The sequence below is a fragment of the Solea senegalensis genome, linkage group LG20, assembly GCF_019176455.1.
Source record: "Solea senegalensis isolate Sse05_10M linkage group LG20, IFAPA_SoseM_1, whole genome shotgun sequence".
Lineage (NCBI taxonomy): Eukaryota > Metazoa > Chordata > Actinopteri > Pleuronectiformes > Soleidae > Solea > Solea senegalensis.
The window spans coordinates 15,424,245-15,444,003 of NC_058039.1; the positions used below are offsets into that span (position 1 = coordinate 15,424,245).

The 19,759-nt window shown below is 41.8% G+C and overlaps 2 protein-coding genes across 7 annotated transcripts; one reads left to right on the plus strand and one right to left on the minus strand.

The window, feature by feature from the left end:
• Positions 1 to 837: 837 nt before the first annotated feature.
• Positions 838 to 12,561, minus strand: LOC122786145. 6 transcript variants are annotated; one of them, XM_044052199.1, is made up of 22 exons: positions 12,497 to 12,561; positions 11,191 to 11,418; positions 10,749 to 11,009; positions 10,014 to 10,469; positions 9,773 to 9,904; positions 9,433 to 9,549; positions 8,863 to 9,094; positions 8,564 to 8,718; positions 7,973 to 8,126; positions 7,426 to 7,750; positions 6,862 to 7,095; positions 6,445 to 6,678; positions 5,423 to 6,178; positions 4,638 to 4,776; positions 4,244 to 4,539; positions 3,973 to 4,150; positions 3,766 to 3,882; positions 3,559 to 3,689; positions 2,985 to 3,173; positions 2,658 to 2,884; positions 2,357 to 2,572; positions 838 to 2,111 (listed from the first exon to the last, which is right to left on the minus strand). In XM_044052199.1, the coding sequence occupies exons 2-22, from the start codon at positions 11,398 to 11,400 to the stop codon at positions 1,783 to 1,785; spliced, it is 5,088 nt and encodes a 1,695-aa protein (XP_043908134.1). In that variant the 5' UTR covers positions 11,401 to 11,418; positions 12,497 to 12,561; the 3' UTR covers positions 838 to 1,782. The 6 variants fall into 6 exon arrangements, with proteins under 6 accessions (XP_043908134.1, XP_043908135.1, XP_043908133.1 ...); XM_044052200.1 differs by having other exon boundaries at positions 10,749 to 11,006; positions 12,286 to 12,543; XM_044052198.1 differs by having other exon boundaries at positions 12,286 to 12,543.
• Positions 12,562 to 12,578: 17 nt separating this feature from the next.
• Positions 12,579 to 15,419, plus strand: oxsm (3-oxoacyl-ACP synthase, mitochondrial). Its single transcript, XM_044052207.1, has 2 exons — positions 12,579 to 14,228; positions 14,866 to 15,419. The coding sequence occupies exons 1-2, from the start codon at positions 13,246 to 13,248 to the stop codon at positions 15,266 to 15,268; spliced, it is 1,386 nt and encodes a 461-aa protein (XP_043908142.1). The 5' UTR covers positions 12,579 to 13,245; the 3' UTR covers positions 15,269 to 15,419.
• Positions 15,420 to 19,759: the final 4,340 nt, after the last annotated feature.

Genomic DNA, 19,759 nt, shown 5'->3' on the forward strand with positions numbered 1-19,759 from the left:
ATACTACAACATTACAGTGGACAAAACATTTAACACATGAAATTATGTTTTAGAAAGAAAAAAAGTTACTTGGTCTCTCAAAAGTAATACAGAAGAGGATTAGGGCCAAATGTACACAAAAAATATAATAATTTGGAAATCACCCTGACTTCTCAGATTATAGTCAGATTTCTAGGGAAAATAGTCAGAATTCTGAGAATTTGAAGACTTTATTTCTCTAGAATTCTGAGATTAAAGTCAGAATTCTGACTTTTTTCCTTTATTTAAAAATAAATAAATAAATTGTGTCCAATTCCCCCTGCTCACCACCCCTATTGGATGCTAGGCTAATAAGTATGTAAACACTGTACAATTATTGTTTTCTTCATTGATTTATTAAGAATGTGCAAATTATAATGTATGATTGCAATTTCGATTTCATGTTTAAAATTCATAAAGCTAAAAAATTCATATGTGTATATGTATATGTGTATATATATATATATATATATATACATACATACATATATACATATACAAAGGCACACACACACATACAGTATATATATTCAGATACATAAATAAGCACATGTGTGGTAACAGTGTCAACATAAAGTCCAGAATCCAACTTCACAAATACTGTTTGTTCAACACTGGGATCAAACGGTGATAGACTATAATTTATAAAACTTCCACTTCAGAAATGAATGCAGTATTATTCTTTCGTTTAGTACAATAAAGAATATTAAGGAACACATGACTGCAGAACCAACACATCACAGAAAAAAAACAATCTGAATATATATTATCTTGGCACATTCACATTTGACTTTTCAGCTTCTTAGTATTTGTTTTTTGTTTTATACTTGTATGTCTTCATACTTACATGTTAAGAGCTGCTGGACAATGTGAATTTTCCCCTCTGGGGGATCAATAAAGTATCCATCTATCTTAACCTTATATGATTGTCAAAGGCAGTGATTCCCAAAGACTGGATCGAGACCCACAGACTGACAGTGGGAGGGTTTTATTTTGGTAAAAAAAAAAAAAAAAAGATTTAAACAACATGCATAAAATGAAGTTTTCATCTCTTGGAAATTATTAATTCACCAACATCAAAATGATATTAGGAGATACAGATATGGACGCAAATTGTTCAGAATATTACCCACAAAATTTGCTCTTGTCACAAATTATAGTGTTTGGGAAACACTGGCTTAAGGTAAAAGGCTGAAATAGGGGAAACATTTTCCTCAAAATCAGCTTATTTTTAATTAAAAAAAAAAAAAATACTAGTTAGGCAATACTGGTTAAAAAAAATAAATGAAAAAGAATAACAGAAACTCCAAAGTTTTAAAGAGCGGTTTGATGGTTCAGTCTACCATTTCCACATTCTTCTGTTTGTATCGACAGTGCAAATGAACAGCTCTTGTTCTCATTTTGATTGTAGCACAGATTTTTTTGTGGTTGAAATTGCAATTGCAAAATAAATTTGAACCCCCCCACCCAGAATTCATAAAAAAAAAAAATTCAGTATCTCATTTCAACTTAAGTGTTAACTTTAGGCTTCTGTGTGTGTGTGTGTGTGTGTGTGCGCGTGTCAAAATTTGTGGAATAAGATTCCACCGTCAGGTTTTGGGTTACTTTCATAAAAGCAACTGCTGGCTGAAAGGTGGTTAAAATTCAGGCGTGGAAGACATTCACACTGTTCAAGTTGAAGTACAACTTTTTTTTTTTTTTTAAATAAGAAGATTGACTAAAAAATACACAGTATTTTATCAAGAGTACTTTGAGAAAGGGATCTTAAAGTGTCAGTTCATCATCCACTCCAATGTCCGTGATGGCTTGCAAGAGGATGACGTCCTGCTCGTCTGCCTCCAACACATAGTGTACGGGCTTCAGGTTGGGCTTATGGCTGGAGCGATTAATTCTCCTGCTGAACGTGTCAACATCGGGGTGGCACTCGCAGGGAAACGTATGAAAGTCAACGCAGAGGTCCTTGAAGAAGAAGAGGCTGTTAGCCTGCACTTGGCTCTGCTTCATCAGCCTCCTGCCCTTTGCGGCCGAGATTATTTTCCCATGATAATCGCAGACTATGCTGCCTTTTGCGAAATGGCGCGTTGCAACCACTCCTGTAAATCCAGAGAATAGGACGTTAAAAGTGTAAACTCAAAATAACTAAACAAACATTACAAGACAACACCACTCATCATCGTCAAAGTGATATTTATGTTAAACCCCAAGTGCGCAAATTAAAGGACCAGTTCCACCTCTCATTTGAACTTCTAGAATTGAGTCATCAATAAAGAATTGGGGACACCATATGTCTAATTAGAAAGGCAAATGTAAAGTGGGTTTGAACCAAAGATTTTCTTACCTACTCGTTTCTGGTCACCAAAGGTCTTGACAGTGAGACCTTTCCACGACTGATTTTTAATATTGTTAACAAGTTCAGTTTTATCCATGGTGTTCTTGGGAGTTGGTTTCCACTTCTGGACAACGGCCTTCAGCTTAGGGTGGTTGTTCTTCCACCCCTCCTTCTTTATCAGCCGAGCTACACTTAAAACTGATGGTTTGCGCTGTGTGAAATGTGCTGAAAGAGAGAATAATCAAGTCATGCAGACAGACTAAATGATCATTACCGATTAAATATTGCAGCTTGGTCCTTGTGAACTTACAAAGCAGGTACGCCTCTCTCACTTTGACCTGGATAAATCGCCACTTATCGTAATAACCGCGCTTAACTGGAATCCCAGCTTTGATCAACTGCTTTGGACTGGGCGGCCGGCCCTCTTTAGTAACAGGGAACTTTTCGATTATGGCAGCAAACCCTGCTGCTGCCTGCTGCCGAGAGTCTGAAGGTGAAGGCAGGACCTCTTCCTGAGGAGTCTGTTCTGTAGAAGAGCTTAAAAAAGAAGGGAATTAAGGGTTAAAATAGTGTATTGTAAATTAGGACAACTTGGCAAACCTGTTGTATTCATTTATGATTTAAGAGGAACAAATACTTTTCCAAAGCCATCTCTGTGGCCACTGGTTTCTGTGGTGTCAGCACCGTGTAGGGTTTAGTTGCCACAGGAGTGGATTGAGCCAGATAATCAGCCACAAAATCCTTTCGAGTCTCCGTAAGAAATTCTGCTGCCTGTGCCTCAACAATCCTTTGGACAATCCTGTTTCTGGCCTCATCCAATTTGTACCTGCAGAAACAAAATATGACATGAGAACAACTGTGATGTAATTGTATCAAGCAACAAGATCCAATAAATCAAACGCTAATGTGCTAGCCTGGGTGAACACAGCCGAGTCCGCTGAGGTAAGGACGTGGCCAACTTCAGAAAACAAAAACAAGCGAACCAATCACAAATGGCTTTTTTCCCCTGGTGCACTAGAGGCAGCCTTCATCCGATAACAGAGAGGTGACGGCTGTTTGTTTGTTGACAGGTTTTCTGTTGCTCTGCATATGTCATCTGGATCATTGGTCTGATTGGTTGTTGGTCTACGTCACGCCTCCAGCAAGTGGGAGGGGTCTACACCGTTTTCTGACTTTAAAGAAAAAGCACATTCAAATATATGAGTACGTACATCTTATGAAAACGGATGAGGTCACTGTAGGTAGATATGTTGGCTTTTCCAAAGGCGCTCACAAAGAACGTCTCGCAGTCGCTGCTGCCGATGTGCCATGGTCGAATATACTTGTAGTATGCCTGAAACCACTGTGACAGGCAAAAAAAACAACGATTAGTTGTAAAATACATGATTAAAATGGAATCTGGTTGTTAAAGAACTTACAGATTCCTCCTCCTGTGTGATAGTGACTTCTACAATCATCCTTCCTGTCATCCTATGAGACTTGGTGCCAATCATAACTCTGCCATGTGCCCTGGTCCGGTTAACCCACTCTCGAACCTGGAAAACAATACGACACCAGAGTTCAGTATCAAATACTTTTCCAAACAACCGTGAAACGAGATTAAGAAGAAAAAAAGATGCAATTACAGTCAAGTTTGTCACAGTTGTTGGACGCTGGAAATAACGAAGTATGAGAATCGCTTCCAGGTAGTAGCGGTACATCGTTTTCTCCTTCACAGAAAGCATGGTGTCGCTGCTAAGCTTGTTAAAGCTGTTCATGAAGTCTTGCTTCCCGAGCCTCAACACCTCCTGGCAATCCTTGTCACTTATAAATATTTAAAAACAAGGGTTAGTAAATACTACCAGACAATAAAAACAATAGGAACATGTAACACGAATAGTAACGGTGAAGAAGAACCTGGGTTTGGAATCCTTCTGGAGGTCTGAATGCCGAAGCGACCTCAACATCATCTCAGTGGTTGCTAACATTGTTCTGAGCTGTGTGTCTTTCTGCTTCAGATATGGATGGGTCCTCAAAAATTCAAAGAACCCGATGATGCTCCTGGTATGGCTCACCAGACTTTTTGTGGACAAGCCCATGCACTTCAGTTTCTGCAGGTAGCCTGTGGTCTCCGCTGACTTTGTGACGAAGTCCAGAGTTAGGATGTCCCCGCTTGGCTGTAAGTAGCGCAGGTACTTGGACACTTGGTCCACCTTTGAAAAGGGATGAGGTAAAAAATAATGTGAAAAGGTGTTTGCCATGTGTGGTGTGGAAACTGCAGCGCTAAAACTAATGCCTATAGAAATCTCACCTCTAATCGGTAGTATGGCTTGTGCATGCTCTCGACAAGGTATTTTTTAAAGTCCTTGATGATGTTTGTGTCATCGGGAAATTTTGTGTAGAGACCAGCTTCTTTCATTTGAAACCGCTTGGTTGGGGGCTTGCTGTTGCTGAAAAAGACAAAAGATAAATTCAATTATTTAGTCAACATTCATACTAGACTGCAGACAAGGGGTGCAATGATTAATTGATTAAATTTTTTTAATAATTAAAAAGATTCTATAAATTTTTCGGCTTCTTAAATGTGAATATTTTCAGTATTCTTTGCTCCATATAACAAAAAAAATCCTTTTGGTTTGTGCAACATTTTTCAATATTCTGTGTACCAGACCACTAACCGAATAATCATGAAAATCAAAAGCCCTTCTCTAGATGAAGCTGTTGTCAACACTACCTGGATGTTTTAGAGCCCAGAAAACAGAGATGTTAAAAACAGAAAACACAGCTGGCTACATTTTTCATTTTCAAAATTACAAGGCTGTAATTTAGTCTGAACAGACCGAACCTGCCTCAGACAGCATAAAAACAACAATATTTACTACCTGCCGTGACCGAAAAGCTCCATTAAAAGCTCATGTGCTTATTTTTCACCTTTTGTCTTACAAGTTGTACTAAATATATAAACATCGTGATATAAATGTTGCCTCAATACCAGCCTAGAAGGATAATTTTAGACAGGCCCCAAAAAACTTTACAAAAAATGCAATGTCGTCTGAAATCAGAAATGTATAAAATGTGTTAATTTAGTGTGCATACCCTTGAAAGGAGCGGTTTCTTAACCTCCTATACTTGGATGGAGAGGCAAAGGCCACAGCCGATGCTTCAGCCTCAGCCGGCCGACATCCCGACGGACGCCCCAGCCGACATCTCTGGGGAACCACCGCCGACATCTCTGGGGAACCGTTGGCCTCTAGGGAATCAGAGGGGTCAGTAACAGTTCCTGAGGTGGAGGCTGTGGAAGTGGCGGAGGCCGTGGAAGCGGTGGCCATTGCAACATCGCATGCTTCAACCGTCGCTTCAGCCGACGCTTCAGCCTCAGCCAGCTGACGTCCCGGCGGACGCCCCAGCCGACACTTCAGCTGACATCTCTGGGGAACCACCACCGACATCTCTGGGAGTCCATGGGTGCTGGTGGCCTCTAGGGAATCAGAGGGGTCAGTAACAGTTCCTGAGGTGGAGGCCGTGGAAGTGGTGGCCATTGCAACACTGCTTGTTTCTTCTGCGTCCATGTCCAAGTCATCGGGCAAATCCATAATGAAGAAACCTCGCCTAAGAAGGTCCTTGATCACTGCAGAGCGACTGGGCCTGTGCGGCACGAGCTCACAGATTTTGCTGTAATACCAAGTCCTGTTGGCATGGACCCACATACTGGAAGAGGCCTTGGCCTTCCGACACTCGGCAGCTCTCTTCTCCCGTGTGCTTGTTTTCATGCACACCAGGGAGAGGTGAACAGAGATGTTGGACTGGGGCTTGTGGCAGATCAAGCAGTGCACAGTGCCACAATCAGCATACCTTAAAGATAACAACAACAAAAAAGACCGAACAGAAAGAGAAGTTCACAATTAGAATTTTGAGGTGTAAACAATTAAAACAAGTATGTTGAGCAGACAGAGAGGAAATTCTTGTCCTGGTTCTAGTGAATAATAGAAGTAACCTATAATGACTCACAGCAAAGCTACACCACATAACAAAGATGAATAGATAAAATTGTCTTCTTAGTATGACAAACAGTCGCATTAACAATATATGTAATAATCAAAATTCATGCTGAACCCTACTCGGAATTCTGGCAATCCTGTGATGTTGTTTCTTCCCTCCTCCTCTTTCGACTGCTCGGCTGGGTGTCAGATTGTTGTAAGGTCTCCACCGACGATGGCACTAAAGACGTCCTGTCGGCCACTACTGGTGAAACATAACTGGTGTAATTCACAGCCTCCTTTGGTTCTGTGAGTTTTCCATTAGACAAGTGCTGGTCATCAGTCTGCATGGGCTCTGACCAGCTGGGACTGTCGCTAAGGGAAAGAGTTAATATGGAAGTATGTAACTTCACAGCATAGGAAGTTTTTTCACTTTTTTCCCCCATGTCATCTTGTTTTTTGAATGAGTGAATTAAGCAATAAAGTACATGTTCAAGAGCTTTACAGCTACGATGACACATTTGTAGTGGATTTGTCTCCAGTAAGGCCTCACACTACCTGTCAATGATGATGTGCTTTGATTTTGGAGAATCAGATGATGTTTCTTCCCTGTTCCTCTTCCTCCTCTGACTTCTCATCGCTCTAGGACTGAGTGGCGGCGACGTGCCGTTGGCTACTACAATGGCTGAAATGCGCCTAGAAGAACGCACAGGCTCCTGCGGTTCTGCAAGTTTACCATTCGACAAGTTCTGGTCACTGTACAGTGTGGACTCTGATTGGCTGGGGCTGTTTCTAGGGGAACAGGAGACAATGGAAAGAAAAGGAAAGATTGAATATGGAAGTATGTGAATTTGGAACACAACATTGAAAGTTTGACTTCAATGCACAATGGTTGCATCCACACACTGTTGATTTCTTGGAGACTCAACCAATGAAGCAATAACACAACAGATTTACACCTACTATTGAAAATTAATTCTAGGGCCTGTAAGTGGAGAAAAGCAAGAAGGTTACACACTGAGATTCATCCCCTCCTGTCGGCCCTCGGGTCAAAGCAACGGCCCCACAACATAGAGAGTCATCGTTTGTAGTGAATCTTTCACCACTGAAGCCTCACTCTACCTGTTGACGGTGTGCTTTGAAATTGGGGAGTTATTTGATGTTACTTCTTTACTCCTCCGTGTCCGGATCCTTGTCTCTCTGGGACCAGGTGGTGGCAACGTCCCGTTGGCCACTACTGATGAAAAGTTTGCAGGGTCTTCTGATATGTGACTGAAGGAACACACAGTCTCCCCTGTCTTTACAGGGTGACCATGTCCACTTATGACTGGATTTTCTTCCGTGTCTTTGGTGCTTCCCGAAAAATCGCCCATCTGATCTTCCCTGTTGGTGTCATCTCCTGCTTGCTCCGCCCCATTACCGTTGTCCTCCTCGTTTCCATCATCGCCTGGAAAATGGAATGTGTATGGAATGAGTGTCCACGCCATCTTTATCTGGAAACTAATTTTATCATACAACTAAACCTCAAACAGATGCATATTCAGATTGTAAATGAATTAGATTATTCTGGTATTTTTTGTAATTTCAAGGATTTTCAACCAATTGAAACTCTGGAGAAGACAAAACAATATCCCCTCCTTCCCCAACCAAAACATCAATACTTTCTCACCAGGTACATTCTGCTGAGTGCTTGCCTGGATCTCCTCCTCGATATCTGGGTCTGATGAGTAATCTTCCTCCTCCTCCTCCTCCTCCAGTTCTTCTTCATCCTCTTCCACTCCATTCATATCTTTTGTTCCTTTTCCCTTTTTTGATTTGTTGTCCTGCAAACAAGATGTGTTACCTGAAGATAAGTAATCTGCTTATAAAACACATATACTGCGGGACCTTATACGTGCAAGCAATATGGATTTTATTCCCTTTATTCCCATACAAAGTGTCTCAGTGGTTAAGACCGGTACCCTGTGTCGCAAGTTCAACTCCACCCCTGGTAGGTTGTACTCAATTCCCTTGTAAGTCGCTTTGGATAAAAGCGTCTGCTAAATGACATGTAATGTAATGTAATGTAATAAATAAAGACATCTTTGTTTCACAGCTCATTATGAAATCACAGTATCGCTCTACTAAAATGGATCACAATGTACACAATGTTCTGTTCCAACATCTGTCACCTGACACTAGTTTCACATATGAATGTGAAATCAAAAGAAATATGTGGACAATGACTGCAAAAAAAATCAGTTCCCAGATGCAGTCAAACCTTTATCTTAAGATGGTTGTTCCTCTCCTGCTCCTCTATGTCGTCTTGTTTGACGGCATATTTGCTGAAGACCACCTCCAGCTGGGATATTGCCACTTCTCTGTTCAATTGCAGCTTTCGCTTTAGCGAGGGGTCCAAGAGAGCCGGATCTGAGGCTTTGGAGGGGGTTGGAGAAAAGGTATGGGATTAATTGTATGAAACGTGAAAGGAGGAGAGGGACAGATGATGGGAAAAGAACAAAGGAGCGGGTGAATGTCAGAGAAAGGTGCTCTGTGGCTGAGAAGTTCACAAAGCCTTACCGGGTTTGTAGGCGTCGGTGAGATAAGAGCCAAAGTTGTACACTAGGTCCAGGTGACGTCGCTCTTGCATGCTGTTCCCGGTCTCTCTGAATGCATCCAACGCCATCTGGTTCAGCTGTTTTCTACTCAGGCACAGGTTGTGATGCTTGTTGGCCTGCAATACCAACTGGAGGATGTCCTGGTAGTCCGGAGGGTGTATCCGGACCTCTGGACTGTTTATGAAATGCTCAATCTGACAAGAAGAACGAATCAGGGGCAAGCTTTATTCACCCACAGTAATCCACTGCTACTTGATTCATATTGCCAAAACTTTGCTTTTGCACAAAGTTCCTCTAATTGTACTAGAAAGTGCAAGTTCTGCAACATATCCGCGGCAAATCCAGTCCATTTTCATACATTGCAAAGTGCTTCACATGCTCTACTGTCCTTTTATTCACAGTGTTCTGACATTTGGCATCATCTGCTGTTTGGAAATGCTTTAGAAGCCCAGAAAAACTAGGTCAGGTTTGCGAACGTGTCCACCAGTTTGTGGTGTCCACTATTAAAACTTAATAAAGCAACAAAGCTTACCCTGCTGTTGATCTCAGGATAACGAGTGCTTGTGTAGGGAATCTTCTGCTCGATGGCTCGGCCTGTTAGCCTGTTGCAACCCTTCAGTTCACAGAGCTTTTCATAAATTTTCATCATCTGGGGAAAGAATGAAGCTTTAAAGAGCTTTAAATTTGGGATAAAGAACATCGAACTGTGTTGGGCAACACTACACCTCTCAGTATACAGCCTGCCAGAAATTAATATTATCAGAGGAAGAAGAGGAGGAAAGAAATGAACTGTTACAAAACCTGATGGCTACTCATATGGCTCTGTGGACAGGAGTCTTTGAGTCCTAAACAACATCAAACCTCTCACTGACCTTGCGTTTGAGCTTGTGCTCCTGGACGTATAACGAGTCCTCAGCTTCCAGGTCGTCTAAACTTAGCTCAGCCTGCTGCAGGCGGCAAATCTCCTCGTGGTACACCTTCAGCAGGTTCTCCAGGTACGCTGTCTGAGAGAAATTAGAAACATACACAAACAGTCAGATGTGTTTATATTACTGCTGAATTACTTAAAGGTCATTCTCTTCCAAACATATTAGTAGTCACATACACACTAACCTGTTTCCTGGACCTCTTTGCATTTTTCTCTGCTTCTTGTTGCTCTTTCTTGTTGTCCTCTGTGTTCTCGTGCAGCACTGTGGTGGAAGGTTCTTTCTTTTCTGCAGCTGGTTTTCCTGTTTCTTCCACCTCATCATCTTCTTTAACTGTAGTCTTGCCTTTACCTTTAAGCATAACAAAGGCAGACTGGAGAGAACTTGAGGAAGAGGAACCAGACTCAACCCTGGTGAGGATCTGCCTCTTCTTGGCAGCACGATTCCTGAGCACTATGCACAGTTCATTGATGAAGGCAAATGTTTTAGAGCGGTTGGTCTGTACACACGTCAAACATTGCTCCAAGGTGTTCCTGAACTCCACAGATGACAGATAGTCAGGGGAGGCCTTGGTGTACTTGGTTTGGAGGAAGGTCAAAACCTCAGGACAGTCCTGGGTGAGAGCTGAGCAGTGTTCAACAAACTAGGAGGCAGAAAAGGAAACAATGAGATGACAGGGTGAAGGAAATACAGCATTTCAAGCTGAAGGGAACATAGGAGAGCTGCTGGTTTAACTGGGTTGGCAAATTTATCTTACTTGAGTAATTGAAATGATCAAAAAAAACAAAGTCACAAAACAACACATTTGAAAGTACTGGTGCCATGCAGCAGTGAATTAACAACTCCTCTGTGGACTTTGCTGTGGGAGAGTGAGTGAACAGATGTCAGATAGATGTCAGTTTTCTCCTTATCACAAGCTCACCTTTGAGAACAACTTCTTATTCTCTGCCTTTAGGATATCAGTTTGCTCCTCTGCTGTGGTAAGAGGTGATTGAGGTATGAGGATGGAGGCCGGCAGGTGAGCTCTGTGCAGCAAGACACGTATGGCCTTACACTCAGTGAGCGAGGTGGAAGCAGTGAAGGCAGGCTGAGGACTCTCTCTCTCTTTATAATCTTCCAGGACTATGCAGTCATCTGCCTTTGACGCAGGTCCCACTACCATCTTAGACACTGGCTGTTTCTGCTTTCAGAAAACACACATAGGATGAGTGTCTATCAGTGAAACAGGTGCTATAGGATAATACAGATAATCACCTTCTATTTGGAGGTCTTCTTTCAGGTAAGATCGAGATGAATTGTTGACAAGTAATGAAAGACAGTGAGTGCAAGAAATAACCTTCCACCTTCCCTCTTTATAAGCTTACCTTTGAGAACAACTTCTCCTTCTCTGCCTGTCGGACATGGGTTTGCTTCTTTGTCTTTGATGTGGCAAAAGGTGACTGAGTAATGTGGTTAAAGGCCAGCTGCTGAGATTTGCGCAGCGAGACACGTTTGGATCGACGCTGAGGACCCCCCTCTTCATCATCACCCAGGACTACAATCTTATCTGCCATCAAGGAGGGTGCCACTGCCATCCAAAATGCAAGATGTTTCTATTTTCGGGAAAAACAAACAGGGAGTGTTGGGTCAATGAAACTGATGATAGATAAAACAATCACCAGATTACTGAAGTACCTGTAAACTACTTTGAAAGACAATTTAAATAGGCTTGATTGAGTTATTCGAATGTATTTAGAAGCTTCTTAAACATGAATATGTTTGGTTTTCTCTTCAATGACTGCATATGTTTTTGGTTTGGGGACACAATAAACATTCATGGACTTTGTCATTTGTCATTGTCACTGGTGTTACACAAGCTTCCTCTGGTGGAACTTTGGAATGTGTGTGTAGAAAACGAAACAAGTGACAAAAAAGCTAGAATAAATTAAATAATAATTCAAGTCATCTTATCTCTCTAAATCTAACTTCTCTATACTAGTGTGTGAAGCGTATGTGGGGAAGAGGCGGATGACAAGAGAGCAAATTATGTTACTGGGAATAACTCCTGTGTAAAGTCCTTATCTGATTTTGCTCGGACTATTTACACCACTGTATTTAAACGAAGGTGATAATGGTGTTACTTCAAGAGCTTACTGTTTTTTCAGGTGGTAAAACGTTTGAGAACCACCGTTATAAAGAGATGTTGTAGTGGCAGTAGCATGGCTTTAAATGTTAGAACAGACTCGCATTTATACTTATTCTTAATTCCGTGTGAATAAAACTGTTCGCGTTTCAACACGATGTCTTGCTTTGGTCTGTTGCATTGCAGCGAGACATGCCAGCATTTTCCCGAAAACTCCCCCGATTTCTTACTGTGAACTTCGCCGCCCTGCTATAACTGCAAGTGGCTGCGCAACACACTTCAGATTAAACAAAGCAGGGGGATAAGATACAAACAGACGACGTGACACACTACGCACCTGGTGTTTGGGAGAAGTTTATCGCGAAAACCAGAGGTTTATGCTCCGATGCGACGCATTCCTACAAGACTGTTAGCTAAAATTAGCCTGGAGCGGTTTGTTAGCGGCGCTGCTTTGTTGACAAAAATGTCGACTTGGACGAACAGTCAGTAAATTACATCACGAAGAAGGTAGTTGAGCCCGGTGTAATCGCGTTTTTATTCGCCCGTACCTTCTATAAAACAATGTAACTGGGTAACGGGGCTTTTTGGCAGCGCCATGGATGTTTTGGGTCCTATATGAAGCTGCATGGAAGGCGCCTGAATGTTTGTAGCATTGTACATATTCTATGTAATTATTTGTTTTGTTGTTACCTTTATATGATTTACGTTTTTTGATAGTATATTTTTAGCCCTACTTACACTTTTAAACGGACAGTATTAGTTATAGTCGTCAAGCGACTGTGGCGTTCACTACATTTACAGGCATATGTAAGGACGGACGCGCTGGTCCCGTGTGGTTGTTTTTATTTTGGCTGAGGTGATTCTCTGCAATGAGTAAATAAGTTATTTTCGGTTTGTTGAAACATTAGAATTAGTTCATTATAAAGATTAGTTCAGTAATTCCTGCATGGACTGAGCTCAGACTCCGTCTGACACAATCACTGAACTGAAAACGGCTGAACAGGTTGTGATTCGACTCACGATCGCCGGCTTTCGGCTATGCTCTCGCTAAATACACCGGACTTCTATGTTAAATATTGAGATTTAAAAAATAAATAACAATCCGTACTAAATGTTTTAGGTTAGACCACGTTTTCGGTATTTTTAAGTGATCTACAATTCGTCATTGTTCGGTCCGATTACGGTTTGTCGAGCCGAGTCGTTCTTGATCTGTATAGCAACATTAGTCCAAACATCAGTTCTGGAGTATCAGGACGAAATTTCAAATTTAATATTGTAAGTTTATCTTTAAATCAACATGTCTGCTTTACAACTGTCCTGTTGGACTAAACTCCAGCTGAGATCACAGAATATGAGGACACTTCTACGTATTATTTATCCACACAAACACTCCAGGCATCACAGCTCTGAAGGTCAGAGAAGGAGGGTTGTTATCACTGGCATAGGTATTGTGTCTCCTCTGGGGACAGGGACTGCACTGCCCTGGGGGCACCTGATCAAGTCCCAGAGTGGAATTGTTGCCCTTGACCCTGAGGAGTACAACACTGTTCCCTGTAAAGTTGCTGCTCTGGTAAGCAGAGGGACTGAAGAGGGTCAATTTAACGCGGGGAAATTTGCTTCACGTGGAGAGATTAACAGCATGTCACCAGCCACGGTGATGGCTCTCGGAGCTGCTCAGCTTGCTCTGCAGGACTCAGGGTGGTACCCCACATCCCCAGAGGAACAGTTCAATACAGGGGTGGCTGTCGGCATGGGCATGGTGTCACTAGACGAGATAGCTCGCACCTCTGCGGCCTTCCAGGACAAAGGCTACAGTAAAGTGAGCCCCTTCTTTGTGCCCCGCATCCTCGTCAACATGGCTGCCGGGCACATAAGCATCAAACACAAATTAAAAGGTCCCAATCATGCTGTGTCCACAGCATGCACCACAGGAGCACATGCCATAGGCGATGCTGCCAGGTTCATTGCCCATGGTGATGCAGTTGCTATGGTAACAGGCGGAACAGAATCTTGTGTGGGGCCTCTGGCAGTTGCTGGGTTCGCAAGGGCACGTGCCCTCGCCACCAAATGGAATGACACACCTGCGCTGGCATCAAGACCCTTTCACCCAGAGAGGGAGGGCTTTGTGATGGGTGAAGGAGCCACTGTGCTCCTGCTGGAGGAGCTGGAGCACGCAGTGAGGAGAGGAGCCAGGATCTACGCAGAGATCCTGGGGTACGGCCTCTCAGGGGACGCCAGCCACATCACTGCACCTACTGCAGATGGGGATGGTGCCTTCAGGTAATAATTAATAATTAACTAATTTCAGGATGTTGAAAAGCTCTTTTCTTTTTCACATTTGAGAGTCAACGTTTTTGCTTATATTCAGTATATGCTTATAAGGAAATCACAATTTCATAGGATTCCACATTTATTCTGGCTATCAGATTGTGATATGTTGCATTTGCAGAATGGAACAAGTTAGAATGAGATCTATGCTATAGCCACATTTATAGAAAATGCCTGGTTTTTAAGAAAGCAAACATTATATCCATCTTAAGGAGCATTTTTGTATTGTTTTGTTTCTCATAAGCCCATATGAGCTGGGTATGATTGGCTGCACTTAAATCAACCAATCAGTCAGTCAATAATCAAAATCATCCGCATCAGCATCTATTACTGTGTAAAGATTGACCTTCTGTCAGCATTCAAATCTACATTTTCTGTTTCTGTAAAGGTACCCATTGTAACTTTCAAGTTTCAGAGTTTTCTTACCCACTCACCAACCTGACATAGCAAGAACAGAGGTCCAGGTGCACAGAGGAAATGAAAGAGGCTCCATTTTCTCCATGAGCCATCAACACGATTTTGAAGTTGCTGTGTCACAGTGAGAAAGTTGTACATTCCTGCTTCAACTGTGTGCTCCCTGTCTTCGCAGGTGCATGTCTGCTGCCGTCAGAGACGCTGGCGTCTCACTGGCAGATGTGACGTACGTGAACGCTCACGCAACTTCCACGCCGCTGGGTGACGCGGCAGAAAACACGGCCATCAAAAGGCTCTTCAAGCAAAGCACTGAGAGCCTGGCTGTCTCCTCCACCAAAGGAGCCACAGGGCATCTGCTTGGGGCCGCGGGGGCTCTGGAGGCAGCGTTCACAGCTATGGCTTGCTACCATGGGATCCTGCCCCCAACCCTCAACCTAGACCGCACAGAGCCCGAGTTTGACCTGAACTATGTTCCCTGCACGGCACAGCCTTGGCGGACTCAGGGCCGCAGGGTCGCCCTCACAAACTCGTTTGGATTCGGTGGCACCAACGCTTCACTGTGTCTCAGCAGTGTATGAGGACACGCACAGGCTAATCCTTGACCTTTTTCTTAATTAGAAATCACATCTCTAATCACATTTCTGCTATGATGGAGGTTCAATGACAGAATATTTATTAATCAAGCTACTGGTTGTTTGTTCTTGAGAATAAAACTGTGAATCGAAAGAATTTTTAATACAAGTTTCAATCCTTTCTTTTCTGAAATTTAAATGAAAAGCTATAAAGGGATAATTCAGCTTTTTCAGCATTTACAAAGCAGTGTACGCCGCCAACACGCTGCTGTAGTCGGGAATCGACCCGTGAAACTGCCAGTGGTTCCACAAGGATTGTCCTGCTCATACATATGTATATATATATATATATATATATATATATATATATATACATATATATCTACATTTGTGTATATATATATATACATATATATGTATATATATATATATATACATATATATGTATATATATGTGACCCTTGTTGACCCTTGACAAGTGACCCTAGTTCAATTCCACTCGTCAAAGATATATTAGGTGAGCTAAAGTCTATTTTGCCTTGTGACCCTGTTAGCAGCTAATTTATCTTGGAATAAATTATTTGAACCTTGATACAGAGCAGACCTGATCCTGGCTGGTCTAGTTCCTATTATCTACAATGTGATCCTCAAAAACACTGCTGAATAAATAATCAGTGTGAAACATCTGTGCATAAAAACCAGCAGATGGCGCTGGCGCACAGCAAGCAACTCTGTTGCTCTCAGGTGCTTTTGTATTTTTACTTGGATCAGAATCGTTCATTCATTTATCCTCATCATGAACACAAGTGTTCTGAACAAAGTGCTCTTTGTCTGCAGTTCCCTGCATTATCAACTGCCTCTGTCACAGTAATCCTAATGTATTCCTGCGTTGAGGAACGACACAGATGGCAATCAACAAGATCAGCAAGATTCTCGACTTTGAAGAGAGCTTTGAGAGAGAGAAGGGACGAATCCAGTAGAATGAAGGAACGAGGATCAGGATTAAAGAATGAAGATAATTATGAAGGAGGACTTCAAACTGTGATCAAGAACATTGCACTGTAGAGGGCAGCATTCAACTCTGTGTACAGCCTGCAGGAAGTCATTAGAAGAGATGACCGCATTCCAGTTGAGAAGTTGGAAAAACCATGGATGCAAACATATCAGTCGGGATTGTGAGGTTGCTCTGATTGTCTGAGCTGCAAATCAGACTTTAGCTCTTCAGTATTCAGAAATTCCAACTGAACACACTGTTAGAAATGAAGAAGCCTCTTGGATAAGAGGAAAATGGTCTTCAAATAAACTCATGCAAGTCCAGTTGTCTGTATCTAAACTCTCGAAGACTACATCTTTACAAACATTTTGTGAAGATAGAGTGTTCAACAGTTTACATTTCATGTTAGGATGCCATTTTGTTGTCCGGGCCCTTATACGTAGGTGATGTAACTCTTTATTCTTAGTTTGAACTCCGCTGTATTTAACTTGATGAATATTGAACCACTGACAGTGAATTTTTAGGTGATCTAAAGGCCAGATAATGAACGACCGTACCGGGGAACATCTCTCCAGACCCATTTTTAGCCGGGATTTTTCATTAACTCTTCTCAATGTCACGTGCAGCTAATGGATAAATAAATTATTCATCCATTTAGAAGTATCTGACAGAGATAAATTCAAAAGTATAAGCTTTTTTTTTGCAGGTCAGAAAAAGGAACACCCAGATTCTGTGACCAACTTGCACTATCATAATTGACAGTCAGCCTGTATCAATTAAATGCCAATATGACGGAGTGATAGTATTCATCTGGATTTAAGATTAAAGGACAAGTTAATCTAATAATAATTTCTGGCAGGATGTACATTGAGGGGTGTAATGCCGCCCTCCAAAGTTCTTTATTTCAGTTTTTATCATCCTCTCATCTCCTCAGTCTCATCCTTTCCTCATCCTTCTTCATTGCAGTTGCCCCCATTTTTTCCAATTTAATTTTATATGACAGTACAGCTTGGGACCAACACTAGGAGTAACCTGGACATGGCCCTCCAGTGGCTGCGGTCAATTAAGACTGTTTTACTGATCAGATAAGCTTCTCAGAGGTACCCCAACCATGTATCTGTCAGGATTTGAACCAGCAACAAGCCAAGTTCATTTTCCACTACACCATGGGCTGTCCATTTTGGATTTATCTTCTGTTTCGAAGATAAATCTTCTGTTCATCTGATGGTAAAAACTGATTGGAATGAATTGGAATCCAATGGGATTTGAAACAATGTGGCAGTTTGGGAAATCCTACCTTTTAAATGCAACAGAAATTAACTGTTAACAGTGCAAAAATAATTATCTAATACGAATTATAGTGTGTTATATATCTTGGGCTTGGACCAGTTCCAGTGAGCTAAAAAAACTTCAATCCTAGAATTCCTTTAAAAAACACGGACTAAACCACGATAATGGTCATTTCTAATGAATGAATGGCCAGAGAGAAAGAGGACGAGAGAACGAGAAATACAGAGCCAATTTTAGAACCTGATGATAAACGGTGGTCCTTGTGGGACAGGGTGATATCAAAGGAATGCATGCCGACTCTGTTGCCATGGCAATCACAATTCATCTCGGATATCTTCTAATTAGATGGCAGGGATGTAGAGAAGGCATGAGAAGGGAATAACATGAACCAAAGTCATCATTACAGGAGCAGGAATCGATAGTTCCTGTCCAGATAAGGCTGTGTTTCTACAGAGCGGCGGAGTGTGCGCTTCACTCTCACAGTTTTCTTCTTACAAAGATGTCAAATTAGGAGAAAAGTGATAAAAACAGGTGGAAAAACACCAGCTCACATGAACAGGTCACAAGATCTGAGGATCAGGCGGTAGACCGCGGATGGTTTGTAGAAGAAAAAACTGAGAAGAATAGCTGTACAAACCTGTGTGTTTTGAATACATGAGTTAATTACTTTAAGATTTAAATGATGTGAGAGGTTTGTCGCTTTCTGGGCCCCCGTCCCCCAATGAAATGTCCCTGCTAGGGGAGTTGGTATTGACGGAAACAGGATATCATTGTATTTGTGTCACTACACGTAAAGTTTGCTGAATAAAAGTTGAAACACCCACCGTACACACATTTTAAACGCTGTGGTGCACTGGGTAAAAGAACACAAGATCTTCGATGGTGATAAATGTGGAGAACCGTCTTAGCCCTTATCTGATGATGAGAGTTTCTTCACTGGAGAGACTTGTCACATTATGCAAAGTGATACTGCAGTACTTGACTCTAATTGCACACAGCAAAAAATATATTCCCCCTGGATAAGAACTACAGCATAATGCAGTACAAGGCTAAAGACTGTTCACTTGGCGTGTTGCAGTACGGGGTCCTTAAAATGATTGATAATCACAGAAAATGATTACAGCTTGTAAACAGCTCAGGTGTTTGTCATTAGGCCTGTAATTGCCACTGTAACCATGTAACAGTCGGTCAGGTTAAAGGATTGTGTTGCATAGATGGCAGCAACATGGTAATACAATGGTAATACGTATTTTATTGGACATAATGGGCTTTTTCTAATGGAATTTCAAGCTGGGCGATAACAATGGCAATAGTGTGCTGATAAGGAAATAATATTACTGCAATACTGTGTAATATCCAGGTACTATGTATTAAAATCCTCGCTTGCATGTACTTTTCACATTGTTATTACATTGGTGATTACTACAGAAATAAGTTATTTTACTGTGACGTGGAATGGCCAATGTATGAATGAATGGTCAAAGTGACCACAAGGATCATTGGAGTAGAATATACTGGTAGTTTTACAGCAATGTAAAAAAAAACAAAAAAAACACATTCTGCAATGGGTGACACGCCTTAAATTAAACATCATAATTTGTTTTTTTTACAGGGAATGGAGTACTATGAGTTTCTGAAAGTTTCTAAATTTCCCATGGGAATGAACGGGGAGTGGTCTCAGAAATGGCTGAATCTTTAAATGGCCCATTAACCTTGAGGAGAAGAAGAAAAATCAGGTACATTTAAATTTAAATTTAAAAGAAGAAGTGTTAAACTGTATTTCCATCTTACGGTACGGTTCGATTAGTTACATACAGTATAGTTTGGAATGGTAAAGCCCTGGGTCAGGCTTGTGTTTCAACAGAGAACAGTACCTTTACTTGGTAGGCGGGGTGCAGGTAATGTCAGCAAGATATAAGTGTGACGTTGTACCGGTGTGACAACAAAGAATGACAACATCCAACACGACACAACTGACATTAAGCTTTATATGAGAAAAGACTGCGGGCATTGAAAAGACACCGGCCACAAGGGACGGAGTGGCGACTGTTGTGGGTGGAGCCAGTCTAGCGCCGCCCTGATCGCATTGTACCATTTTGCCATTTATTTTGGTTCTTTGGTAATGTGTCATTAATTTGGTGGTGATGTCAAAGTGAGTTCACTGACAGAAACCTAGCAACCTGGCAACAGCTGTCCGTCACCTAGCAACTGCA

Bases quoted from the DNA above. Each gene is read 5' to 3' on its own strand.
- LOC122786145 (XM_044052199.1), bottom strand. From the start codon at position 11,400: ATGGCAGTGGCACCCTCCTTGATGGCAGATAAGATTGTAGTCCTGGGT. The intron at 7,096-7,425 runs GTAGAGTGAGGC...CTGTTCCCCTAG, and splicing joins TCAAAGCACACCGTCAACAG to AAACAGCCCCAGCCAATCAG. The intron at 4,540-4,637 runs GTGAGATTTCTA...CCCTTTTCAAAG, and splicing joins AGCCATACTACCGATTAGAG to GTGGACCAAGTGTCCAAGTA.
- oxsm (XM_044052207.1), top strand. From the start codon at position 13,246: ATGTCTGCTTTACAACTGTCCTGTTGGACTAAACTCCAGCTGAGATCA. The intron at 14,229-14,865 runs GTAATAATTAAT...CTGTCTTCGCAG, and splicing joins GATGGGGATGGTGCCTTCAG to GTGCATGTCTGCTGCCGTCA.